Source organism: Athene noctua, chromosome 4, assembly GCF_965140245.1.
Source record: "Athene noctua chromosome 4, bAthNoc1.hap1.1, whole genome shotgun sequence".
NCBI lineage: Eukaryota > Metazoa > Chordata > Aves > Strigiformes > Strigidae > Athene > Athene noctua.
In genome coordinates this window covers 63332080-63359772 of record NC_134040.1, presented here as the reverse complement: position 1 = coordinate 63359772, position 27693 = coordinate 63332080, and the positions used below count along the sequence as shown (strand labels likewise).

Here is a 27693-nt window from a genome sequence, read left to right as displayed (position 1 = left end):
AATTCCTAAGGGAGGAGATTTTCTTCTTTTACATGATAGCTGAGTGATTCATGCACGCAGTCAGGATATAGGAGGCACAATTTTTTTTGTGCCACAAAAGATTTTAACTTATGTCTCTCACAATCACTGTACTGTAAGGACAGAGTATCTGATGAGAGAGTAGCAGGCTGCTGGACGCCTGGGTTACAGTCCTGGTTCCATTACCTACTTGAGAGCCTATGCAAAGTGAAATACTCAGAGAGGCAGTCTGGGGCTTTAGCACCCAGTATATTCCTGTCTGAGGAGTAACAGGCTCCCCTGGACTGGGGCACATTAGTTGGTGTTGTTAAGTCAAGAAGAAAATTGGGTCCAAATCTTCCACATCCTGACTGATCACTTTGTGTTGATTATCTGTGTAGCCATTACTCACAAGTGGTAAGTCTCTTCATTTAAGCAGGGCCACAAAAATTGTGTTTTACAACAAGTTTATAATTAATGAAAAAGTTTTCCCAGTACTGCAGGCTCTCAGAAAATATCTGCATTTGGGTTGCAAGGGCTGTATCACATAACAGAAAAGTAATTTAGCACTGTGGTAGAGCAAGTGGGTAAAGAGAAGGGTTTATGAGCCCAGATTCAGGTGAACCAATTTAATTGGTTCCTCATGGGTCAGTACTAGGACCAGCACTGTTTAACATCTTTGTTGGTGACATGGACAGTGGGATCGAGTGCACCCACAGCAAGCTGCTGACAACACCGAGCTGCGTGGTGCGGTCAACATGCTGGAGGGAAGGGATGTGCCATCCAGAAGGACCTCGACAGGCTTGAGAGGTGGGACCATGTAAACCTTTTGAAGTTCAAGAAGGGCAAAGTGCAAGGTCCTGCACATGGGTCGGAGCAGTCCCAAGCACAAATCTGGGCAATGATTGGATTGAGAGCATCCCTGTGGGGAAGGACTTAGAGGTACTGATGGATGGAAAACTAACTGTGAGCCAGCAGCATGCACTTACTGCCCAGAAAACCAGCCATATCCTGGGCTGTATCAAGAGAAGTGTGGCCAACAGATCAAGGTGGGGGATTCTCCCCCTCTACTCTGCTCTCATGAGACCCCACCTGCAGTGCTGTGTTCAGCTCTGGAGCCCCCAACATAAGAAGGACATGGACTTGCTGGAGCAAGTCCAGAGGAGGCCACAAAGATGATCAGGGGGCTGGAGCACCTTCCCTGTGAGGACAGGTTGAGAGAGTTGGGGTTGTTCACCCTGAATGAGAGAAGGCTCCAGGGAGACCTTATAGCGGCCTTCCAAGTACTTAAAGGGGGCTACAGGAAAGGTGGGGAGGGACTCTTTATCAGGGACTGTAGGGATAGGATGAGGGGTAACAGTTTTAAACTGAAAGAGGGTAGATTGAGATTAGAGATAAGGAAGAAACTCTACTGTGTGGGTGGTGAGACACTGGCACAGGTTGCCCAGAGCAGCTGTGGCTGCCCCCTCCCTGGCAGTGTTCAAGGCCAGGTTGGACGGGGCTTTGAGCAACCTGGGCAGTGGAAGGTGTCCCTGCCCATGGCAGGGGGGGTGGAACTAGGTGATCTTTAAAATCCCTTCCAACCCAAACTATTCTGTGATTTCACAAATTCTGGAATTTGAAGTCATCAGCAGCCTTCTGGATTAAAATCTCGTGACTTTTGCTTGCAGAGACAACTGCTGGTAAGAGTTACGCAGAGGTCCTGTATTAAGTCTTCTCAAACACTGTGTCTGTAACATGATAGTTAAAAGCCTGCAGTAGCCTGTGTGAGCTGGGGGTTTTATCCATCCTGCCTGGAACAAGTGTGGTGGTAGTGATAGATTTCTCGAAAATATGTCAAGGTTTTATTTTCAATTCCACTTTCTGTCATACAGCTTTAAATACATCTCTACTGAATGACCTGAATTTGTAAACATCATAGTGCAATTGTTATTAACTATAATGGTCCTTCTTTTAATGTTGTATTACAGAATAAATGCATGGCATACAAAGTAAACATAATACTACAGTGTGCTTGCATTGGACTAGTTGGATTTTTTTTCCCTGTACCTTTGATAGCTTTGGGGTGTGTGCTAGCTTAGTTCAATTTGTAAGACCTGGTCTTTAGCTTGTTTAAATTGCCTTAATTTATAGTATATCTGGCAGTGACCCCTTCCTGTTCATACCACCTTGGAAAATCAAGTGGTATTGTAGATGGAAGTTATGGCGTGAAAATAAAAAATCTAGAAAGGTGGAGTGCCCCTTGGCTGGTGTTTTAGATGAATGTGGAAAGAAGCATGGCTGTTTGTAACTAGTGGCAAAGTCGGACAAAAAGTGATCTTTGTCAGCCAGCAGTTCCTCCTTCTCTCTCATAGATGTCTGCCTCCCCAGTGCCAGGCTCTCTGTCTTCATGTAAAGGTTTCCCTGGTTTAGCTTGTCCAGGCTTACTTAACATCATAAGGGCATGCTATTTAAAAATCCCCTCACGTGAAGTGGTCAGGTTTCTGATTCACAGAACTGCTAATCCTCTTAATGTCAGCTGCAGGAAAGTGGTCATAGCCTGTATTTTAAAACAGTTGCTCAACTAATTTTATCATTCTTCATGTGAACAGCTTTCCCTATAAAGTGTATTGTTTTGTCTAATTTATTTTTCATAACAGTACTTTTAACAATCCCCTTTGCAATTGTATCTATTAAAAATAAAACAGTGGTATCAGTCTGCTGAAACAGTATTATGTGGTATAGTCTTCCTTTGTGAAAGGAGAAAACACTTTACAAATAATGGTAGTCCGTAGCTCTGCAGCAGGACGTGCTGGTGTGAATCCCTGAGCCTGTGCCACCTCCTATTAACAGCAAAACAACAATAATGGAAGGCAGTGGGCAGTTTACATATTCTGCAGGCAGAGGAATTTCTGTTTCTGTTATACTCCCAGGTACAAAAATTTAGCTTGTAAAGAAAGCTGTCCTTTAGCTGATAGAAACATGTGATACCGTGACATCTCAGTATATGTGTGATTACAAGGCAGTAGGTTATGGTCGACTGGGGAACTAACCATGGCCCAAACAGCACATTTGTCATTTTTGAGAAACAGCTGAATTGGATTCTAGAAAAGGTGATGTATGGGGATGGCTTGAGGGCTGCACCTCTCTCTGAAACTTCCTTCCACCTCATAAGAGCTTTTATGGTACACTTCATTGTTGTTCTCCAGTGAAATCTGCAAAACTGGCTTTAGGTGGTAGACTTGGAGACCTTCCCAAGAATCTGTAGATGGAAATACAAGGGAACTGAGCTCCCAGGCTTCTCTGTGGAAGGTCACATGGAGGACTTCACTGCAAATCACGGTGTAGATAGAGGAATAGCTGTATAACTAACTGTCCTTATGACAGACTACAGCACTGAGGTTAACACGCAAGTTCCATGATGAAACTGTTACTGCAGGTCATTCCACTGGGAAGAGTAGATACCTATTTTGTCAAAAATTGGTACTAGGCTGAAGCGCTTCATATAGGTCTCTTCAAGATTCTATACTTGCATGTCCTTTGAAGAGAAAGGAAGAGTTGGGGAAATAAGGCCTCTCAAGATGGAATTGGGAAAAGGCATGTTGGTGATGACAGACCTGGGAGGCATTCCCAAGGCATTTAATGGAAGTGTAGTCACAATTTTAGATTGCCACCAGAAGCTCAGAATCTTGGGATACCTTAACTGCTGATTGACATCAAGCAGTCAAAAAAAGAAGATGTTACAGAAAAAAACCCCAACCAAACACGTTTCTTACTGTAAGAAACTGTTAAGAGTGTTACATTAGTGGGAAAATTGCTTTAAGCAGGGCTTTATACTGCATTTCCAGGACCATGTCCTTATTTTTCAAACCGAAAAAGATTGAGAACAGGGCTGGGTGGGTTTTTTTTTGTGTGTGTGTTTTAAATACCCTACCAGTTACTGTTTGCAAATCTTAGAGGTGCATGGAGTTACTAGGCTTACTCTTTACCATTCTTTATTTAATATCCCTCAATTTCTGAACTTTGAGTTTGGCTCTAGGAATGTCAGTGATACTAAGAGTAAGAGGATTTTTTTTTTTTTTTTTTTTCTTCTCCCTACTCTGTCTGCCATTTTATTTCTTACTTTGGTAAGTGTGGTAATTCGACATATGTGTTTCAAACTTCCGCACAAATCATCTTATGCCGTGGTATTTGACACTGCTCATCTGCCTTCATACCAAATAACAAAGAATGAAAGCTGCCTTAATCCAAAGGTCAATTTCAGACTAGAAAATGCTTTCATTTTCTCTTGTGGGGACAAAATTACTGGATTTGGGGTCATCTCTTGCACTGATACTAAATATGCACCTGTGTTAATTGAAGCTTTACTAAATACTGACCTTAGACTTTTTCTGTGGTAGGATGACTTAGAAATGTAAGCATCTTCCATAAATGATGGAGAATATGGTCTTTAAGTTGAAGCCTGTCTTTTCATCCTGATTTTGCATTTGGCCCATGCAGCTTGTCCCAGAGTATTACTGTGCACAGGAGAAGGTGGAGACAGTCATGTGATATTTTCTTTGTATACATACATATTTGTGTGTATGGGTGCTGCAGACATACCAAATAAGAAAACATTTGCATCTAATTTGTAAAGAAAATTTCTGATGTATTGACACAGAAAGGACAATCCAGGAAACTATAGACCCATCATTCTGACCTCGGTGCCAGGGAAGGTCATGGAGCAGATAAGCTCTTGTGCCATTAAAAGTCATATAATGGACAAGCAGATGATCAGGCCCAGTCAACATGGATTCATGAAAGGCAGGTCCTGCCTGACAAACCTGATCTCCTTCTACAACAGGGTGACCTGCTTATTGGATGAGGGAAAGGCTGTGGATGTTGTTTACTTTGACTTCAGTAAGGCCTTTGACACCATTTCCCACAGCATTCTCCTGGCAAAACTGGCTGCTCGTGGCTTGGATGGGCACACGCTTTGCTGGGTAAAAAACTGTCTGGATGGCCGGGCCCAAAGTGTTGTGGTGAACGGAGTTAAATCCTGTTGGTGGCCAGTCACGAGCGGTGTCCCCCAGGGCTGGGTTTTGGGGCCACTCCTGTTTAACATCTTTACTGATGACCTAGACGAGGGGATCGAGTGCACCCTCAGTCAGTTTGCAGATGACACCAAGCTGGGTGGGAGTGTTGATCTGCTCGAGGGTAGGGAGGCTCTGCAGAGAGACCTGGACAGGCTGGAGCCATGGGCTGAGGCCAACTGGAGGAGTTTCCATAAGGCCAAATGCCGGGGGCTGCCCTTGGGCCACAACAACCCCCAGCAGCGCTACAGGCTTGGGGAGGAGTGGCTGGAGAGCTGCCAGTCAGAGAGGGACCTGGGGGTGTTGACTGACAGCCCAATGAACAGGAGCCAGCAGTGTGCCCAGGTGGCCAAGAAGGCCAATGGCATCCTGGCTTGTGTCAGCAATAGCGTGGCCAGCAGGGACAGGGAAGGGATCTCACCCCTGTACTCGGCACTGGTGAGGCCGCCCCTCCATTCCTGTGTTCAGTTTTGGGCCCCTCACTACAAGAAGGACATTGAATGACTCAAGCGTGTCCAGAACGAAGCTGGTGCAGGGTCTGGAGCACAGGTCGTAGGAGGAGCGGCTGAGGGAACTGGGGGTGTTTAGTCTGGAGAAGAGGAGGCTGAGGGGAGACCTCATCGCCCTCTACAGCTTCCTGAAAGGAGGTTGCAGAGAGCTGGGGATGAGTCTCTTGAACCAAGTAATAAGCAATAGGACAAGAGGGAATGGCCTCAAGTTGCACCAGGGAAGGTTTAGACTAGATATTAGGAAGCATTTCTTTACAGAATGGGTTGTTAGGTGTTGGAATGGGCTGCCCAGGGCAGTGGTGGAGTCCCCATCCCTGGAGGTGTTTAAGAGTTGGGTTGACATAGCGCTGAGGGATCTGGTGTAGTTGGGAACTGTCAATGTTAGGTTAATGGTTGGACTGGATGATCTTCAAGGTCTTTTCCAACCTGATTCTATGACTACATTCCTATTAAAAATAAGCTGGTATAAAAAAAAAAAAAGGATCAAGAAGGGGAGAGAATGAGAGAAAACTGTAGGCTAGTAGTGCCTTAGCAGCCTGAAATTCCCCTGCTAAAAAGGAAAATAATTGGTTATATGAAACTTGAGAAATAGCAAAGTGTACTTGGTTCTCTCCTCGCTAATTCATAGGCAAAGTTTAGGCATAACTCTTGGAAACGTCAGAAAACTTCACACCTTTCAAAACTGGTAAAATGAGATCAGGGGTCTTTGCTAAGCTTAAGCCTCCTGGTTTATACTAGTTCTTCAGAAAATGACTTCTAGGTAATGGGATAATATAGTAGAATTATGCAAACAACTCATGTGTTACAATGCATTTTTAAATTATTTACTCCTGGTAGCTAGTGACCTGTAATTAAATTTCTGAAAACTGACCACCTTTGTTTTTTCTGTGGTAAACCTTTTGCAGCATACTAATGAGATGCAGTGGGAAAGGTAGGCAGTGTCTATTCTTTTATCAGACCAGCCCAATGGCAAAAGACCATGTAGGCAATGCCCTTGGCAGTGCTCACATTACTAAGAAAATTGTGCTTTACTCAGTCCTAAAGAAACAGCTTTGAAACTTCAGCCTTTTTGCTGTTGTGCATGCAGGATTAAAACAGCAGCCTCAGGCATTTAGACTGCCACGTACATATATATAGACCAGCCTTTTACTGCTTACCTAAGTGCTGGGCAGAAAAACAGACTTGTGGTTTTTATCACCAGCTTTTCACATGTGTTACTTAATCTGTTATATAGTTCAGATATTGCGGTAAAATGGGCATAACTGTATTTTCTTGTTTTCCTAAAGTATTGGGCATGACTGAATGAAAAGAATACACTTTATGTCAGTTCTCTTTTTTGCTTCTTTGCCTATTTGCTTTCCTACAGCATGATATCTGTAGTACTGCAAATCAGACGGTGGTATTTAGTACTGTGGTTTAGTGCCAGTTTCAGGGCATCCCTGCAAGCTACGCAAGGTAAATTATTGTGGATCCTTTTTTCCACTTGGGCATAGAGCTCAGTACTGGAGCTAAACACACAGGTGATGCCCGAAAGGCATTTGACAACTGAAGGAAACATCTCTGAGTTTTGTACCTCCCCTGTGATGTTGTGTAGAAAAAACAAGCTGAAGGGAATAACGCTATTTGCCATCCAAAACCAGGAGCTCTCAATTTACCCAACAAGCCTGGTTCCTCTCTCATTCACACATCATAGTGACAGATCAACTCATTTAAAACTCATGAGGTGATACCAATGCAAAACGAGTAAATGTGTCAAGAAGGCAGAATCCTGTGGTGGAGTCTTGTTTTACGGAGGTATTGTGGCAGTGTTTTTCATGAAAGAGCTGGAGGAAGGGGAGAAAATCACATCAGTCACTACATGAAATGCTGCACCCACAGGATTGTAGATTGCAGTGAAGGAATAAAGTTGCTGGTGTCTGAAGTAACGCAGCGAGCACTGGTGCTTCGATCCAGTAGCAATTAAAAGTTTTTAAGAGAGCTAGGAAGAAAATGGTAACTTCCATTTGACGGAAAAGCGATCAAGTAGACTCAGCAGTTCAACTGCTTCACTCCACGTGGTGTTCCTGCACATGGCACTGCTGCCTTGCACTATACAGGCTGTGGAAAACTACTGCTCCAGTTTTGGAAGCTGAGACTGCTTCTTTTTTCCTCCCCACATGGTTTTGTATTTGTCAGGGAGAGATACAGTTCTGAAATGCCACTTAGAGGCAAAGGGAAGCTTTGCCTCTGATTCCAAATAGGATTTGTGCCAATTGATTTCTAGTAGTTGGTTGGATAAGTCTTTTGTTGGACATCTATCTCTTCATTGTTAGATATGGGTTTTAAATCTCCTGGCAATTCTGTTTTACCACGGTGCGCATGGTTTACAACTGCTACTTCCAATTAAGGTATTAAGGTTAAGTATTTAGTGTTACCCAAATGATCCTTATTGAAAATATGTATTTTCCATTTCAGAGTTATGCAAATTTCTTTTTCTGTGACATTGAAAGAAGTCAAGGGAAAAGAAAAGCTGCATTACCTTCTTTTACTGGCATCTTTTGCAACTATTAAAGTCAAAGCAATCTCAGTAAAAGGTTGCAACTGGCACCAAAGGAACACTGCACCATTATTATTCCTGGAGTAAGAGCAAAAATAGACTCTCAGACTTAGGCACATTTTGTCTTTTCTCTCTTCACACACTGAGGCTGCTGCCAAGTCCTGCTGCTTCTTTGTCTATAACATGCACCAAGTTGATTTTTCCTCAGTACCCTTTTAACTGACACATTTGTCAATGCATTGGCTATCTACCACTTCAGCTGTTACAATGTCACTGTCACTGGCCTCCTTGCTGTAAGTTCCGTTCTCTTCCACTACTCCCACATTGCAGAAACCTGCGTCCTCCTCCTTGATGTCTGAATGGATTACTTCCCAACTGCAAACCTCACTGCCTCATTTACTTACCAGCTAACATTTAACATCCTTATCTGTGACCTCAAAGCTGTGATTACATCCCTTTACTCTTCATATTCCTTTAATGTTGTTCCTTACAAAAACGAGTTCTGTTTTTTTGCTGTTCCCATGCCTTCCACTATACTGTTTTAACATTTCTGAATTCATATATTCAGTATGTAAGCACTGCACCCTCAACCCTTTCTAAATGTCGTGTTCTGGGTTTCACCACCTTCTGCGATTGTTAGTGAATATGTAGCTGGGGTTGTTAGGACCAGTCACACTACATGTCAGATATGAAACTGTGTTGAGGATGTTTGTAAGTAATACAAGCTAAGATGCTGAATTCCTCTGTCATTGGTACAAGATACCCAATCTCATATATGTATACGCCTTTCTCCAAAAAGACTGATCATGGGTGTTTATTTTCCAGAAGTTGAATTTTCCATCCATGGTTTTCTTCTTCTTCTTACCTCAATATCTTAAAATTTCCTCTCAGTTGAACACTGTATCTGCAGTTTTTCTTGTAAAATTATTACTCCTTTATTGAATACTTCTACTTATAATATGTTCCCCGTGTCTGCTGGCATTTTGCATTATTCACCAAGACTTCGTCTCCCACCTACAGCTTTGCTTTTATTTACCTCATTCACTCCCCATTATGTACATGCCTGTGTTTCAATATTATGTTACATAACCCCATCCCTCATAATCAACAGTGGTCTTGCTCTGGGGTCCCTCTGTCACTTAATCCCATTGTTGCAGGTCACATCGCCTTGCCTTTCAAATATTTCCTCTTCATAGAGCTTAGTTACATTGGGCTTAGAACATAAGACACTTTCAATGGCACATTAATGTGCAAAACAAACAATGAAAAGCTGCAACAAAAGATTTTGTTTTCAGTCTTTGTGTATGTTTTAGCTTGGCATGGAAAACAATTTCCTTGCTTTGCTTTCTGACCTTGGGCAAGTAATTCCCTATGGCACATATGGTTTTTTTCTTCTGTGAAATAGAGATGAAGATGTTGAGCTTCTTTTCAAAGCATTTTCAGGCTACAAATAAAAAAGTGTTCTATAAAAGGTAGTTGATATTTTTATTCTTATCATGATTGTTATTCTGTATGTCAGTGAAATAGGCACGATGTCTATTCTTAGCAAATAATAATGCTGATAGTTGTTTTGACTCATCTAAGGTTTTCTTGAGTGGCTAAGTTGCTAATGGAACTGATGTTCTGAACTCCTACAGACTTCTCAGTTTTTTCACACCCATTTATTTTTTGCAACTGATGTACTGTCTTCCTTGCTTTCTTTCTATTCTCATACAAAGCTCTTTTATCTTGACGTAGAGTCTGTTTCCCTTTTTCATGACAAATGCAAGATCTGGCCTTAGTATTGTTTGCTCTTCAAATTGCTCTGTTCAATTCACTTGTCTAGTAGAATTGACTCTTTTTTTCCTTTTTTTACAGAAAAAAAAGTGTTCCTTTATTTAGCTTATGAAAAAACTTTTCTGTCTCTACAATGCCACATTAAAAAAAAAAAAAAAAAAAAAGTTGCTCCACTGTCCCCTTAGCAGAACATTCCCTGAATGTTTGCTGTTTGCACTGTAGGAAAGAAAGCTCTCCCAGATTGCTGTTCACAAATTTCTTTTCCTTTGGGGGATGGTCTTATTTTGAGCAGTATTGTTCAGTAATATCTATGCTTGGGAGAATGCCAAGCTCATCCAGGGCAGCACAGGCAGCTCTTCCCATTGTAGGGCTTCCAATTAAACTAACGCTACCAGCTGTGTGTTCTTTTGTCTGCCCTGGACTAGGTTGTGGTATTGTGCTTCACATTGCATCTCTCCAGCAGAGCCGGTTGTCTCCATACTAATAGTTTGGGCAAGAAAGGGGAACTATGAAAGACGAGCATTCAGAAAAGAGAGGGGATTTAAAGGAACTTCTGGCAATATGAATTATGTTAAGAAATGGACCTTCTAACCTTGGAAAAAATGGTTGGAGGGGAACACAAATGTAATCCTTTGTATTTAGATCATACAAAAGTGTTTTACGAAGTATCAAAGTATCATAATCACCAAAACATAAGAGAAATCACATTAGTCAAGCAATGAAGTAATGACAGAAGTGGGACAGGGATATGAGCCTTCAGATTTACAGTCCAGTGCAAAGTCCTTTAGATCTTGTTGTTTCTTGACATTGGCAGAGATGGGGTGAAGTAGGTGGGGAAAAAAATTTTAAAAAATAAGAGATGGAGGAGGAAACATGGAATGGGAGGATGAAAGCCAATGTTCTGCAATGCTCAGGGGAAGAAAAAGCAGATAGGAAGGTAAAGTTAGATCCGAGATAGAAAGGCTGGAAGGGAAAATTGTCTGACAATCTGACTAATAGGTGGCAAGGAAAAAGTGTAATTTTTGTCAAACGGCATCAAGTTCAGTATTTTATTCTCCTAACAAGGATGTTGCCCTGACTTGTTTTGGACAAGTCCATAAGATGAAAACTGTTGATGCTCAAGATTCAAACAGATACTGTTGTTGATGTTTTTTCCCCAACACTTCTACACAGACTTTCAGAGAACACAGTACTAGAGCAAGTCCCTGTGATTTTATCAGGATACTGTCTTTTTAATAAAATCGTCTTTAATTTTATATTAAGCTGCTTTAAGACTCAGCCTTTTTGTTTCCTTTTAATTGCTGCTATGCAGCAATTGTCTGCTCTGCAGCAGGCAACCTAGCTATTAAAAAGGGTATCAGACACTATGTGCTGCTTAATAACTTCTCAAACAGTGCTGGTTAGGGAAATTAAAGGTTCAGCAACAGTGCAAGGGCAAAGACGAACAAAATAAGGGTGGAGGAAGTTGCACAGTGGACTAAAGTAGAATATTGTTTGTTAGTAAATAGATAATCAAGTGTAATATATCAGGTTCTGCACATGAAATAAAAAGTTTTCATTTTGCTGAATGGATGAATGGAAATTGCTCATGTAACACTTCGAGCAAGGATGCTGGCAAGATTTAGCATGTATTGATGAGGGATGAGCACAAAAAAGGGAGGATTTTGGAGTCATTCTTGGAATCTAGGCCTGGATTTCCTTGCATTCCTTATTTTTCCAATGGGCTACATTAACTTTGCAGATGGATGTCTCAGTTGAGAAGGCAAGATCCTAGAAGTCATTTTTGTGATGTGCCTCTAGACCTTTCTCCAATGAATGTCACTCCTGATTTTAATTGATTTAACCTCCTCCTTTCCCTGCCCATCTTCACCCACTAGAACTTGTACTGAAACTTTCTACAACAGTGCTGGCTGTCACAGTCTCATCTTTCCAGGTCTGTCAGTGCTACAGTCACAGCTTTTACCTCTCAACCATATGCACCCTGAAAAGCTGTGGCACGTTTTTGGGGAGTATACTCATGTTCATGTGCTAGGGAAGATGACAGTTGAAGATTTGTGGCTGTGTAACTTCTTTAAAATGTTGGGGTTTTTAAAATGTTTTTCAAAGCAGTTCAGTATTCTCGAAGGGATATGAGCTATCGCTCCTTTGCAAGAAAGTCTGTGTACAATTGTTGAATACCAAGTGAAAGCAGATTTGAAAAATGTAAATTGTACTGCTGTTTATCTGCCTGGTGTTGTAATCTGGCAAGACATATGCCCTCTGTGTGCCTCTGTAGAATTGAACAGAAGAGCTGCAGGTTGGCTTTCAGGAAAAGAGTAAAAAATCTGGACTTTTGTCCCAAAAGAGAACTTGTGGAGCATTCAATTTAGTAGCCTTTGCAAACTGTGCTTCTTTCAAGCTCTCCTATTGCATCCTGCAAGAGATGGTGTCAAAATACCTTTTGTGTATAAATCTTGCTTCTCTCCAAACTTGTGAGACTTCTAGTTTATTTTTTAAAGGCTCAGATGAGATATTAAATTTTAATGTGATGGATTTGAAGTTACCATAATCAGCAAAGCCTGTATACAGGAAGAATCTAACCTGGAAAAGACTCTGACAAAAATCTTTTCAAAAACAACATCTAAAAGTGGTTGTAGTGTTTCATGCAAAGGAAATGCAAGTGCACTCTCTGGTAATATATTTTACTCTTAGATATCAGAAGTTTGGATTATTTTTCCCAAACAAAGAAATCCCAAGGCTTAGGAAGCACAGCTGTTAAGACTCGAACACAAGTTTGTTTTACAGTCAGGACAAACTAAAATCCCTTAAAGGTTAATTACAAGTGAATTTAAAATACTGTTAGCAGTCTGAGTTGTGTATAATGTAGTGGAGGGGAGGGGGAGATTGGCTAATGTTTACAGAGATGTAAATGAAGTGGCTTTCTATAACCTTATCAAGAAAAGGAACAGGATAGAGTCTATTATTTGCACTGCAGAGAAGATTCTTTAAAATCCAGTCAATAATATTTCCCCCCCAACCCCACCCCCACCCCACCCCCAACATCTTACCCTTACTTCCTTCTGAATAGTTTTCAGGATATATTAAAAACGTGCTGTCAGTCACCTCAAAATAATTCAGTTCTGAGTCTGGAATAAACCATTGTGTTATGAAGGAAAAATAATTTGCAAGAGTAGAACTGCTATCCAAAAGTAGTAAAAAGATTTATGGAAAATTTGAGGCTAGGCTCACTTGATCGTAGGTCTCATAATCACATTTTTATCCTTACTTCTTGAATTTGAGATTCTGAACACCAAACAAAAAGACCTGTAGCTGATCTGTTTAAACTTCTTCTAAGTGTTCATGACTTTTTTTCATGTGAATACATTATCTTTCTGCAGTGAATTCATGAATGTTTTGAGACTGTTGTTTAAAGGCAACAAAGACCAAAAAAATTGCATTGAGGTTAACATGGCCACTTGAGGAGGAGGAAGCAGAACACCTCAGTGAAAGAAAACCAGACTTTAACCGTATTCCTTACCCTTTGCAAAAGGGAATTTGCATGCTATGGTCTCTCAGTCTTCATTAGCATCCTGAAACCAAGAAAAGATTTGAAGAGCAGCCAGCAGCATATTATTCTCAAAGTAAACAAGAAATAATAGCTTATGTTTTCAAAGCTACATAGAAGTTGTGATTGCCTAATATCCATATATAGGTTCTCAAGTTGCCTAATGTTGTATTTTTCCCCTTGAATCAACTGTTTATCCTGATTTGGATGTGGATTAATACAAATAGGGTGATGGAAGGGGTGATGAATTTCCAGAATGCAATAAATCTGTAAATACTCTCTTCATGGCTAATGTATGCTGAAAACCTGAGGTTATTATGGCCTAGATTTTTGTCCCCAACCTCTGACCAGATTGTAGGTTCCTGGCTATTTTGTTGGAATGGGGAATGAATCTGAGTAGCCTTGCAGGGAACCTGTGATCCATCTGGTGGTGAATCATACAGGCCCCAAAAGCAAGTAAAAAGATAAATGTTTCTGTGGAAAGGCTGTACTCACCTTCTACAGAAATCAAGGGAAAGCTAATTTGGCCCAATTCTAAGAAGCCCTCCTGGTTTCAGAGTCCTTGGAGCACTTCCAAAACACAAAGTAGATGCACAGGGAAAAAAAAAAAAAAAAAACAAACAAAAAAAAACCACCACAACAGTTTAAAAAACCTCATTCTCCATCCCCAAAGAGAAATATTGGTAAAGAGAGGGTTTTTTCCCCAGCTTCACATTCAGCTACATAGTTTGAGGCATTACTCTATATGGGTAGTATGTGGAAAACATTCAGGAGCAGTGAGATTGAAATGATGTCAGCTTTGAAAGGAATGTCCAGGATAATGACATTGGGGTGTCCAATTTGGGCTCATGGGACCAGGATTCTGGGAACAGGGTTTATGTCTAATTTCTGTTCACTCAAGGTATACTCAGTCAAACAACACTACAGTTCTGGAAGAAGCCTAATAGTTTCTAAATTATAGAAGATGAAGAGGACCCTAGAATACATCTCTTACTATTTAAAGGGATACTACCCACTCTTTATGGACAGTATTTAACACTTTCAAAAAAATAATGTTAAGAGTTGGTCTGAATTTGTTTAACTAGCAATTTAAATGGGAGCAAAATTAGGCTGTTACTGAAGTCTTCAGAGATCTTATACTAATTTTTTTCAGTTTGACTCATCAGTTTGTGGTGTATGAGGGTGATTTTTTTTTTTTTATGATTTATTATCAGGAAGAAAAGGGGAGAAATAAGTAAGAAAATGCTCGCACTTGTAGCAGCAGTTAAATCTCAGTAGTCCTTTTTTTGGTGCCTTTATTTATTCCTGCATCTGTTTTTAAACTTGCTCTTCTTTTTTCTTTTTTTTTAAATCAATTACAGCAACTGGTAGTTATTTAAAGACCTACCATTGTTTCCATTTTACAGAGAACACATTTTAAGGATGCATTTGTAACCATGGCCATTTAAATTCTGCTTTGTTGGAAGGACTTATACAAGCTGATAGCCTAGATGTAAATTATTTATTTCAAATTTCACTGGCCATGAACTTTAGTTTGAAAAATAGCATGTTGAACACAAAATTAGTTTTTTTTTATTTTCTTTAGATGCCATGCCAAACTAAATTAGGTGATATTTTACTCTAGAAGATCACTTTTTTGTTACTGGCAATCAGCCTACCAGTGTTAAAAATTCAGTAACTTTGCATTTTGAGAAAGACAAGACAAGCTGAAGAATTAAATGTAACGCTGGGTGCATGCCAGTGTGTGCTATACATGCTGTGTGCTATATATATATCTACAATGGAGAAACATTTTAAATTTTTTTTATAGACATTCTTGATATTCTCTCCACACAATGTGTGAAATTCTGTGATCAGTTTTATTACTTTAGTTGGTGAAGATCCAATTTTAATAGTATCTTCTATCTGGTGGTTATAAGGACAAATTAATGTCTCAACAACTTATGTTTAAACATAACTTATGGTATGGAACAACAGTGTTCTATAAACACTAAGAATAATTTTCTGTTCCTTCTTTGTTAAACTTTCAATGGAGCATGTACAAGTCCATTTTAGACATTTCTACTATCCTGACTGAGGGCTTAAAAGACAGCAATATTTTTCTTTCTATAGATGATGGAAAACTAATATTCCTGCATCATATTGGCAGTAGAGTAAATACCCGCTTGGAAATACAATCTCTAAGGAGGTCATAATAAATTAAATTGCAACAAAGTTTTGAATGCCATTTTAAGTCCTTTATATATGTGTGGGTGTGGGTGTGTGGATTTTTTTTAATGCAGCTAGGACAAAATGCAACTCGGATATTTCAGGTTCAGGAAGGGAATGCAACCAGAATTTCAAATGTGTTTGAACTAGAGCTTTTGGTCAATTGATAAGATACAGTTGAAAGATTTGGATCACTAGAAAAAGGATTTAATAGAGCATTTGCTTGTGAGGGGGAAGAAGAATTAAGAAAACATGTAGATGTCATTCTTACACTTTTTACCAACCAACTCTTCTGCTGGAGCCAAGAGAAGTTTTGCTTGGCTAAGGAATATACGAATATCATACATGATAGTTTGACATATCGTATAGGCTTGACTTTGTATCTATATATAGTAGAAATTATATTTCTGTTCAAAGAATAATCCAGTCAGACTGACTCAAAGGCAAGCTCTGTAACTCATGCACTCATCTATGGGAAAACCTGCCTGAGATAACAGCCCTTTCTCCAGCAGCTAACTCTCTGTCTACTAGATAGTCTCTAAGTGTACAGGAATAAGGCCTATTTGTGAGCATAATTAAGTGCATATTGCCCCAACCCAGCACACACGATTCTCATAAGCATATCATGAATGAAAGAGACACAGGGGCAACTTCAGTCCTGAGGCTATTGTAACAAATGGTGGTGCAGTGTCAAGAGAGAAGATTTTAATCCTTTATTCAGTTTGTTTGTCAGTACTGGCATTCGGCCCTGTGGAGCTAAATGTTCCATGCTGTTTTCTTCCCCTTCATGTTTCAATAACAATTTTCACAAAAAGCATGTTTCCCACTTCAGAGCATTACAGGGAGTATAGTGATTATTCTCAGTCTGAAAGTGTGCCTGGAAATTTAGATATTTTCAAACTATTTTTGTAATGCTGTTCAACTCTGATTTTTTTTTTAAAGTCATGTTTGAGAGACTGAAGGGTCACACTACATATTTTATTTGAACAGGTGATGTCAGGACCATGTCAACATAAATTTTCATTGAATTAAAAGCAGGCTTTTGCAAAATCCAGCGTCAGTGTGACTCATCTATTGATATCTAGCTATAAAGATATCTATTGACATATAGATAGCTACAGGTATTTATTGATGAATAGATCAATATAGCAATCAAAATAGTTTGTTTCTCAAGCAGTAACATTCTTACTGGGATATGCAACCTAGATATTGCAGTACTTGGTGCAGGAGAACCAGATCAAGAAAGAGATTCAGCATCTCCCTAAAAAAGATAACTTGACAAGCCTTTTAACTTTGTTGAAAGTGATGATGAAGAATGTAACAAGTGACATAAAAGATTAATAACTAATAAGATTGTTTTGAAATGTTTTGAATATTAGAAACTAGTGAGATTGATATATTTTGTCCAATTGCTAATGATATTTGGTACTTTTCTGAAAAAGGATGCTTGTAGTTATTGAAAATTCATTACCTTTAACCTGAAGTCCAGAAGCTGGCCCAAAAGCTGAGCTGTATTCAGAGCATATACAGAGAGAACAGTTTATCCTAAGCCAAAGCACTTTGAAACCTCTCTGTGGGAACTCTTGCATCCCATATTTATCTGTGTGAAGGAATTCAGAATTGTTCCCATCCGACATCCTCCGTGCCATCAGTATGCCCTGGGAATCTATTCTGGCAAGTTCCAGATCTCTGTATCTGAACAAGAATTGTGCACTGGCTTTAGGAGAAGGTAGTTCTCTGCATTCATGACCTGCAGTGTTGTCCTTTGCCTACAAAGTCAATCTCCACATGGGCCTGACTGTGAAACTTCATTCCTCACAGTGTAAATATTCCCACTGAGATCAATAAGTGTTTGTGGAGTAAAACATTACTCCCTGTGAGTAAGAGCCATATGATATGAGATAACAGGTCTGGCACTAAAATATGTTTTCATATTTTTAGGGGAGTATATTCTCACATGTTGGTTTCTTGTTTTTGCTTGCACCTGTTATGTGCACAGAATATTCCTGCAAAATAAGTAATTGCACAGCTTAGTTTTGGATACTCATATATAAATGCATATTAGTCTTTCTCGTTCCATTACCTAATTTACCTGTGTAAATGCAGGTTAACTGCATGTGTAGTTTTGCCAGTGGCAAATTGAGTATTTCAATATTTAGCCTTGGGTGTGCTCTAGGGAATTATGCTATAAACCCGTGTTGTTTCTTCATTCAAGCTCTCAAGTCTGTTAGAAATCCAATATAAATACTTGACTCTGCTTTATTTCATTGGATAATCCTTCAAAATTACAAACCTAATCATTATTAATCCTTTTGATATTTATTGATTGCATTAACATTAATCATGATAAACACCTTTAGTATTAATGTGGATGTCACTGATATTGTACTTCAGACTGTCTGCTGTAACTCAGCCCTCATTAACAGGACCATTAGTTACAAGATGTTAATATTTTTTGCATAAACAATTCCATGCCTTTCTTGCGGAAGCAAGGAGAGTAAATGTATATAAACTGTTCACTAAATTTTGAAAACATTTTGCTATTTATAAGACTAGGTTTTTCTTTTGCTTGGGGTTTGTTTTGGTTTTTTTTAAGAAAATAAGTTACACAAGGTTATTGCATATATGTCTCAAAACAACTCAGTTTCTGTTTGGACAAGTTAGTGTACGTAATCATACTCTGTTGTCTTCAAAAGTTGACAACAAGCCTGAGCTGTTTTTTCTTCAAGTTTTCTCTGTATAATGCAAAGATCCAGTTCATGGAGATGTTGTACTAGACTTTGCGGTGTGCTTATCTCCCTGGGTGGTCAGGTTAATTCAGTAGCTGGAATCAGTTCTTATTGTTCGTCACAAGGCCCAGGGGTGGGTCTCGTTTTTGAGGGATAATTCATTTCTGGGCAAGGTGGACAGGGCATTCTTCCAGCTTTCACCACAAGACAGATCAAAGTGAATAAAGAAAGCTCATGATTCTAATGAATTTTACATCTTGAATTACTCAATGTGCAAGACTTTATCCTTATTTCACTTGATTGAACCTGTTGTGATTCAATTCCCGGTGTCTGTGTTTCAGCAGTAAAATAGGCCCTACGCACTGAACTGCTCTCACCTTGAATATCTCTGTGTTTTCTTACAGCCTGTGACCTGATGAACCAAGGCATCCTGGCCCTTGTCAGCTCCATCGGCTGCACGTCAGCAGGATCCCTGCAGTCACTGGCAGATGCCATGCACATCCCTCACCTCTTCATCCAGCGTTCAACAGCAGGAACACCAAGAAGTGGCTGCGGGCTCACCAGGAGCAACCGGAATGATGACTACACGCTCTCCGTCCGCCCTCCTGTCTACTTAAACGATGTCATCTTGCGGGTGGTCACAGAATATGCCTGGCAGAAATTCATTATTTTTTATGATAACGACTATGGTAAGTATTTACTTAGCAGGGTGATTTTTATCAAATCCATAATTCTGTTGAAAGCAGTCACATTACATCTTTATAGTCTTCCAATAGTTCATGTTTTGCTTGTGAACATTTATGGTTCTGCCAGCATTTCATAGAACCTCAGAGAAATCTGTTTCTAAAATCCCTCAATACTTACTTGTTTATTTGATAATTTCTTTGTTGGAGTTAGCTGATCAATGGAGAAATTACCTACCTGGCTTTCTATTCTGCCAGTGTCTGAAGCATGAAAGTTTTTAGCAAGCTCTCTTGTTTTTTAAACTGCAGAAATATATAAGATGACAATTCAAGAGGCAACGTGTAAGATGTTACATTCTGTAGAACTGTTTGTTGTGTGGTGAATCTCTCCTTTTTGTTGACATATATTTGATGGCCAGAAGCTGAAGAAGTGGTGAATGTAGGCTAGAGGCCTCTGCAAGAATAAGCTGCTATGCGTAAATGTGAAACTTGTAGAGAGAACTTCTGTAGAGCAAAGAACTTGAGGAGGGGGGCTGGAGAAGACAATGTTCCTTCTTTTTTGAGGTCGTTCCATTCCCAAAAGGTGCTGAATTGATGGTAGTTGTGTGATAGAGTAAGTGCTACACAGATGGCAGCATCACAAGACTGCACCATCCAGCTTGGTGACTCAGCTGAGTTTGGTACAGATATTTTATACAGCTGAAGGGAGAGCTGGACAGATTTCTGTAGTATAGGTGCATTATCTAGCTAATTTTATGATATTTTTTCTATGGAAAATTGCTTTGAAACTAGACCTGTTTTCTTCAGATACATCTATTATTCATAAGCAATCATGACTGGTTTGGGTGAACATTTTAAAACTTGTTTTCAAAGTTAAATCTTTAAGTTATGGAAAAATGCTCACTTCAGCAATTTGCTGTGCATAATATCTGGTTCATTCAGGTTAGGTGTTATAGATTTTTCTTCTCTGGCTACATAATAAATTTTTAAATTAAAATGATAGAAAATTATGAGTAGGAGGATGCCTATTTATAACAAAGCAACACCTAAAAGCATTAGCCATAGGATGAGGAACACATACCTAAAAAGGCATCCAAAATGCTTGCAGCAAAGGGTATGTTTGTTCATGTTTTATGAGTTTGTACATTTAAGTACCAATGTACCTATGAAGAAGGCCATAATCTTGCCAGCTAAAAGATATCTTTTTGCATTTACTTCTGAGTTTAAAAACTTCAAACAAATTTTATAATTAATATTTTTGAATAATTATCTTTGTAAATACTAGTTTTAAATTATTCAAGTTTCAATATTTAACTTGAGAATGCAGTTCAGACACTATGTCATTTTGTCCTTGATTTCTGGGTAAGAATCCCATTGTGTTGTGACTTACGTAGCTCAGATGCCTGCCAGCAAGGAATAAGTTTCATACCAGTATCTTATTCAGTGACACATCATCCTCAGACATGACATGTGGCAGATACTAAGTTTTTCTACCAGCCTCTATGGCATTTGAACTTTGGTAGTCTACAAGTAATGACATACTGGCCACTGATTGCTATCACATTGCATTTAGTATATACTGAACAGTCTGCCCCCCTTTCCTAACCATTTCTGTGGTTTGGGTGTTTTGGATGGGTTTTTCTGGGTTTTGTGTTCTCTTTTTTTGTGTGTGTGCATAGTTGGAACTAATACCATGAATAGAAAGATTTAAAATGCAACCTGAGTTCTAACTGAAACTGCAACTCTGAATAGGGCTATTATCTGTGCAAAGGTATGTTTCTTGAAATTTGCGAAATCCTTGATTTCAACAGCCATCCCAGAGCAGTAGACAGTTTATATTATCTTTTCACTTCCTACAGTTTCTTTATAAAATTTTATGTTGGTGATTTCATTGACTATCTCCTCCTCCACTTTCAACAAGGAACAAGAGAGCAGAAGTTTCAGATCACCATCTCTGACCCAAGGCCTCTCTTGTTATTTCCATTACCATGAGGATTGTTCTCTGTCTTTCTGATCCCTCTTCTTCCTTGTATTGGAATGCCTCTACTTTCTCACTACCCTGATTAAGGTGAAATCAATAGGCTTGATACAGTATTTTGCCTGTTCTTAATTTTCTTAGCCACGTTTTGATCTATAGCAGTAGTTTTCCTTGTACCTGTGACATTATTTTCTTAGCAGTCCCTGGAGATCAATCTCCCCAGGAGTTTATTCTAAATCTCACCAAATTATGTTGCTTTCTTCCCTTTTCCTGCTATTTTATTGATATATTCAAAGCATGTCCAGTATGTTAGCAGTGCACACTTCTTCCCAAGTTCTGTATTGACTGAAGAGGGGGGGGTGGAGAAATTCCAAGTGTGAATTAATATTAATTCAATGTATGGAATACAGAGTAGAGAAGTTCGAATTCAGTATTCATCATGCTCTGAGCAGGAGCTTGGACTCTGTGATCTTGCAAAGTCACATCCAGCTCTAATTATCCTATGATTCTGTGATGTTTGAGAAAGCCACTTATTCAGATGGGTCTATAGAGGTGAAATAATATTTAATTAAAAAAAAAAAAAAAATACTCCCAGCATCAGTTTGCGTACTATAAAAGAGAGTTGGCCCAAGAGCTCCAGAAGAGCTTGAGGAAGAGAATATTACCATTAGCTTCTGTGCCTCTTGTAGAAAGAAATCAGGCCTGGACATGCAGACGTAGGGTGGAAGTTGAGGGGTAAGCCACCCCGTTGGTCATTGTCAGTGCAGCTGAGGGTGGTTACAATTCTCTCTGGAACATCCTCGTCCCATTCTTTAGTTTGCTTGAGAGGATCTGCCACAGTATGAAATTTGTTTCTTTTCTCAGCTCATACAGACCGAAAATCAAATTCTTGTTGGAAACCTTAGTCAGTTTAACTGCTTACAGCAGTTAATATTAGACATTTTAATGTAACATTTAGTTGGAAGATCAACACTTGCATTAGAATTAAATTCATATTAGGAAGAGATTATTGATACGTTCTGCACAATCCTCTGTAGAACTGACACTTGTGCAAACATAGTAATTTCTTGCCCTAGTGCTGTTTTTGTACATGGTGGTCTTTACTTCTCAAGGTGTGTATCATAACATTAAGTGATGTCTCCACAGCAGTAAATGGCACTTGAGAAGTAATGGGACTATAGGTTCTGATATGTGTTAATCCATTATCTTTTCTCATTGTTACCATCTTTTTTAAGTTAGAAACAATTAAAATGCTGTTAGATGGATTCCAGCAACCAGAAGAATTCCAGTACTTTCCTTTCTGATAAATTATTTTGCATAGTGATTTAATCTAACAATTTATAACAAAATACTTTGGCTGTACCACTGAAATTATGTCCAGTAATAATCTTGCTTTGTGAAAGAAAATGTGCCCTTCATATTTAAAATAAATTTCCTAGAGTAAAATTGGGCCTATATCCAAACTAAATACTGTGCTAAACCAGATCCCTTGCACCTTTAAAAGAGGCTGCAACCACTTATGTGTCAATTTATCAATGTAATGAATTTTTAATCCAATGACTTGAATTGCTTTTGATTTTTATCTTGCAGTCTATCATAGATTTGTTTTCATTAGCAGAGAGCTAGAGAATTGTTTATAACTGGAAGTGTATCTTTCTGCAGGGCTGAGAATTATTTCCCCAGCATTAACCTTTTTTAAAACTGCCAAATTCTTTTTTGAATATAAGTAGATGAGTATATTCAGTTTTAACATTTTAACAATTCTGTATAAATGCTAGAAGACTCAACTCTAAAGGTTCTTTACCAACAAAGTAAGTTAGTCTTTGAAGGAATCAATTCTTTCATTAAGTCAGAACCAGCTCAGTGTTGAAGAAGTGATGTAGAAATGCATTTATGAAATAATTGACATTTAAGTTTTTAATTGATGTTTTTTTTAAAGTAAAATTGTAGGTAGGCAGACTAGTCTAAAAACAAAAACCACCTTGATAGTAAAGAAGTATTTTACTACTGTTGACTTAGTTAAGCTGAGTAACTAGTGAAGGATTTTAGTAAAGCACGTAGTCTATTGTCAGTGGTGGAGCCTTGCCAGTTACAAATGTGAGGCTAACGCATAGTAAGAGGAGTTGAGAAAAGAGAACATTTTAACTTGAGTAGACTTAGGTGATGCTTGTATTTCATTTACTGCAACTGTATCTTTACCTTTAATGTATAAACTCAGATGAACTTGTGAAAATCAGAGTGAGATGAGTGTTCTTTTCCCTCATCCTTGCTCTCTGTTGGGATGATCTAGATCAAACTCCTGGTGAAAATAGTGCACTCAGTTCCCTTGTATTCAGTGTGTTTTGTTCCTCGAGGTAAAGGTAAAGGTAAAGGCCAGCCCAGGACATGAAATGTGATTTTTGTGTAAGAACATTTCATATGACGATATGGAAAGTATTCAAGGACAATTCTGCACTTCTTCAAATGCCATTAAGGACAGTTGTCTTGCAGAATTAAAGAGTAGGCGGCATGAAATGCAGCAAAATTAAGCAGTAGATTGACGCCTTTTTCAACCTGCTATTAAAATTACTATCCACACAGTATGTGCAAGCCAAATTTACCTCAATTTAAGCAGCCAGATCGACTCCTACTCTTTTCATTCTTGACTGTTCAGCTCAAGCTGTAGGATCACTGTGCTGCAGAGGGTAGCTGTGCATCTCCTTCTTACAAGCAGGTGTAGAGACTAGGCAGTTCCTCCTCTAAGTCTCTGAACTCTTCCTTAGGACCATCAGTACCCTTTTCAGTGAAGGCATTTTCAGACTGTGCGCTATAAATGTATAACTTACAACTTTGGAAATTGCAAAGTTTAGATTTATAAAAAGAGCCACTGACATCTGTAATCATTTTGAGCAGTTTTGCCAAGTTACTACATCTTTATGGTTTCAAGTTCAAAGCAAATAAAATGCAGTTTGAAACAGCAAACCTGCTTCAACCGCAGAGTGGCATCTGACAATGGCCGGTCCCCAAAGAGTAACATGAAAAAGACCCTTACACATTCAGTCACAGGGGAAAACAAATGAAATTGTCATTTGAGATCTGAGTGTGTGAGCCCAGGCTATATAAACAGAGTAACTGACCTAGAATCACAGCATATTGTTGGTTTTTATCTCTGTGGTGTCTCAACAAGGGGCAAGCTTTTGTAATTCATGTCTTATTTTTCAGGCAGTTTATAGTTCACTGTATTTTTCAGGCATACGTAGATACATTTCTGTAGTAGTAAATTCTTTCTGCACAATGCAGTCAATCATTGCAAAAACGTAATTGTGAATTTTGTGCAATTTACGGTGTAGGTATTTCTGCATTTCTAAGATGAAAGGGAGGAAGTCTAGCTGTTTGACAACATTTATTTTTTAATGTTTTGGTGGTGCCAAAGCAGATAGAAAGATTCTGCACTTTGGAAAGTTTGGGGGAATAAGCTTGTTTGTGGAGACTCAATTTTTTCTTATTTCCTATTCTCTTTTAAAGTGATGGCAGTAATGTTTTAAAACCCTTCTGTATTTTGTATTTAAAAAAAAGTTCAGAAACCCCACTTCTCTGTCCAAATTTCTGGCCTAACCTTGTGTTTTTCAACCCAGTGTGCCTTTGATATGCAATCATCACTGTTGATCTATGTGATATTTACAGATTCCATGACTAAGATATAATTGCTTACATTTTTTGACCTTCCTACTAAAACTACATATATTTGGCAATGGATATTTGCTGTTCCCTTAGATGCTAATTTAACTTTAACTTTTGTAAAGAAAAGAAACAAAACACGCATTAAGGCTATGAAGGGGATTTGCTCTATAAGGCTAAAGGAGGCATTCCAATAGCAAATACAGGTTGAAGAAGTAGTTGAGGGCTTCACTGAAAAGGCAGGAATGAGGTTATCAGTTGGAAAGAGTTTAGAGGACATGTCTTGCAGAAACTTCCTCATGGATCTCTTCTCTTTCTCCCCAGCATACACAGGAGATTCAGATTATTTTTTCACCAGGACAGAATGAAGGCAGTGGTGAGAGTTGTCTGGTCACATCAGTAAAAAGATGTCTCAAGCTCAATCTGAGAGAGGATTTCAGAGAAAGACACAAAATAAAGTACAGCCCCAAGGAGGAAAGCGGTGAGATCTGTATTGCTGAGGATTCTAGCCTACATAGAGATCTGATAAACTATGAAGATAAGAGAGCATTGTCCCCATCCCTGCCTCAGGAAGGTGGTTGTTTTCAAATGAATTGAGTGTAATGCTGTAGGATTGGAGTACTGTTCTTTAAAGATCCTGAAGAAGAAGGCATTATACATGAAACTCGAAAGGCTGAGCTGCTTCCAGAGAGTTGCCTCTTATGTTGTAAGAAGGGTGATATTCTGAGACGATGCCCATCTGTACATATAGACCATGGATTCCATTCCTAGTATCCTCTTTACAAACCATATAGAGTAATTCTATTGACACTTGCCTGCACACATATTTTCCAGAAATATATGATGACGACTGACAAAGATGTGCTTGAAACCATAACATTTTCAAATCATTTAAAGTTTTAATGCAAGTTTAATACAGATTCGTAAAAGAATCATGCTCTTTTTAATCGATTGCAAATGCTTATAATTACCCTGAGGCTGTTTTCAGCTGCCTGATGACTATAATATTCTCAAGTCTGTCTCCAGACAGTCTTAAAACTGTTTATTACTCATCTGGCTCTTTGCCAGCTTCCCCTACTCATTTAGTTCACTGTGCCTCAATAAACACATAATTAATTCAAGCTTATTATTGAATTTTTTTTTCTATTAGTATTTATTATGTCATCCAGATAAGGAAAGGAACACTTATTTTTCATCTGCATAACTTTATTGTGTCACTTCATTACAGTGCAAGTTAGTGCCTGTTTGTGAAAACTTTGGTAACAACTTGCTTTTGTTGGTTGACATTACCACTGAAAATTAAATATATAGTTTCGTTGACCTGAAAATTATTCAACTTCAGAGATAACTATTCTATAAAATTTCTCTAGTGGACCATGCTTCTTTTTTATTGTATCAAAAATTTCAGTGCTGAGCTTAAAATAAAAGTGTAGACTTTCTCCTAATATCTGTGTAATGGGTACTTGCTGTAAATGAGGTGCTATCTCAAGGTTTTGCAGAAGTATGAGTTTTTTTCATATATGCACAGTCTACAAGTGTCAGAAGAAAAGTGACTTTAAGAATATTTGAATACTTAAACCTTGTGCTGATCTACTTGCTAAGTATTTTTCAACTCTCAACACATTGTTTTCATATCTTCTCAGAAGTATTAAATTGGAGTTTGCAAACTGATATTTTGGCAGCTAAATAAAAGAACAGTTATCAAATGAGGAAACAATTGAACAAAGTACTTTCCATGTTGGGTGGAAGAAATTATACCTCCACTGGAAAAAAGGCATGAGTTAGACATAAAAACATTGTAAATGTCAAGTAGTACAAAAAATTGAAAAGTAAACTTCTCTCTGAGAATTTAACCAGACAAGAAAAAGATGAAGCAGAGAGACAGGAAAAAACTAAAAATATTTATTACAATATTTCTAAATCATAGTTTATCAGCATTACTTTTGTAGCTTATGTTCTTCATAGCACCAGTCCACTCATAAAATATTCCTTTTTGTTGTGTAGACTTCTAATCAATTGAAGAAATTATTGAGGAGCAGGTTGATGCACAGAGAACAATTTGTGTTAAGTAACATTAGAGCACACACAGTCAACACATGGTTTATTACCAAGTAACTTGCAAGGACAGTTACTTTGCTGTTCCGTGCCTTCTCCTTGGAAGGGGATGTGTGGTTCCTCATGCCCATGAAAAGCAACAGGGAGCAGCGGTGACCTACAGGGAGAGTTGCTGTTCCGTACAGACAGAAGTATAGATTACTTGCTGTTAGATAAAAGCATATATCTAGGCAGAGGTATAGAGCTCTGCTGTACAGTTGTATGGGATTTAAGTATAATTCTTTGAGTTTGGCATGGTTTTTAACAGAAGAGTAAATGCTGAAGATAAACAGTACTGGGCTGTAAGCCATTATCATCTTTGGAGGCACTAGGCAGGGAAAATTTGTTTCTTTGCAAGAGGTTGTTTTACTCAAAGGCAAGTCCTAGAAGCCTTTTGGAAATCTCTAATGCAAACTGTAGTCAAAAAGAAATTGAGTGAAGAGGTAGAGAGCAGGTTACACAGTCAAAAGTACAGGATTATAGAATACATTGCCTTGTCAGCCTCCATGAGTAAGGGGTGATCACAATCTGACTCTTTTTCTGTTTTTGAGCAGCTAAGGTAGCACCTGATACTCTTAAAGGATTAGTTCTGGCTTCAATTTTATTTATCTTTTTTATCCTTTCCTTTTTTTCCTGCTTCTTTCCAGTTAAAAAAAAATGAGAAACCCAAAGGAAAAATCTTGTGTCAATCAACAATAAGGTTGTAAACTTAAGTCTTGCAAGATTTGAAAAGTGCAAAAGTTAATATCTCTCTCCCAACATTGATTCAGCTACTCGAGACTCTGTGTATTAGTTTTTCTTACATAAAGGATAATCCCTAATAATTGATATATGGCATGAAACAAAAAGTAGCTAATGTAAATGACATTTGGATGATCCATTAAAAAAAGGATTACACAGACATTTCAGTAATGCCACAGTAGTTCATATT

The 27693-nt window shown here is 38.6% G+C and overlaps 1 protein-coding gene across 3 annotated transcripts in view; it reads left to right on the top strand.

Moving 5' to 3' along the window:
- The window catches only part of GRID2 (glutamate ionotropic receptor delta type subunit 2), a 748418-nt gene that overhangs the window by 413477 nt on the left and 307248 nt on the right, over positions 1-27693 (top strand). For 2 of the 3 annotated variants that reach the window (XM_074904009.1, XM_074904011.1), the window contains exon 3: positions 18755-19039. The exons of the other annotated variant lie outside the window; for it this stretch is intronic. In XM_074904009.1, coding sequence (XP_074760110.1) covers positions 18755-19039 — 285 coding nt within the window. The remainder of the gene's footprint in view (positions 1-18754; positions 19040-27693) is intronic. 3 annotated transcript variants of the gene reach the window in all.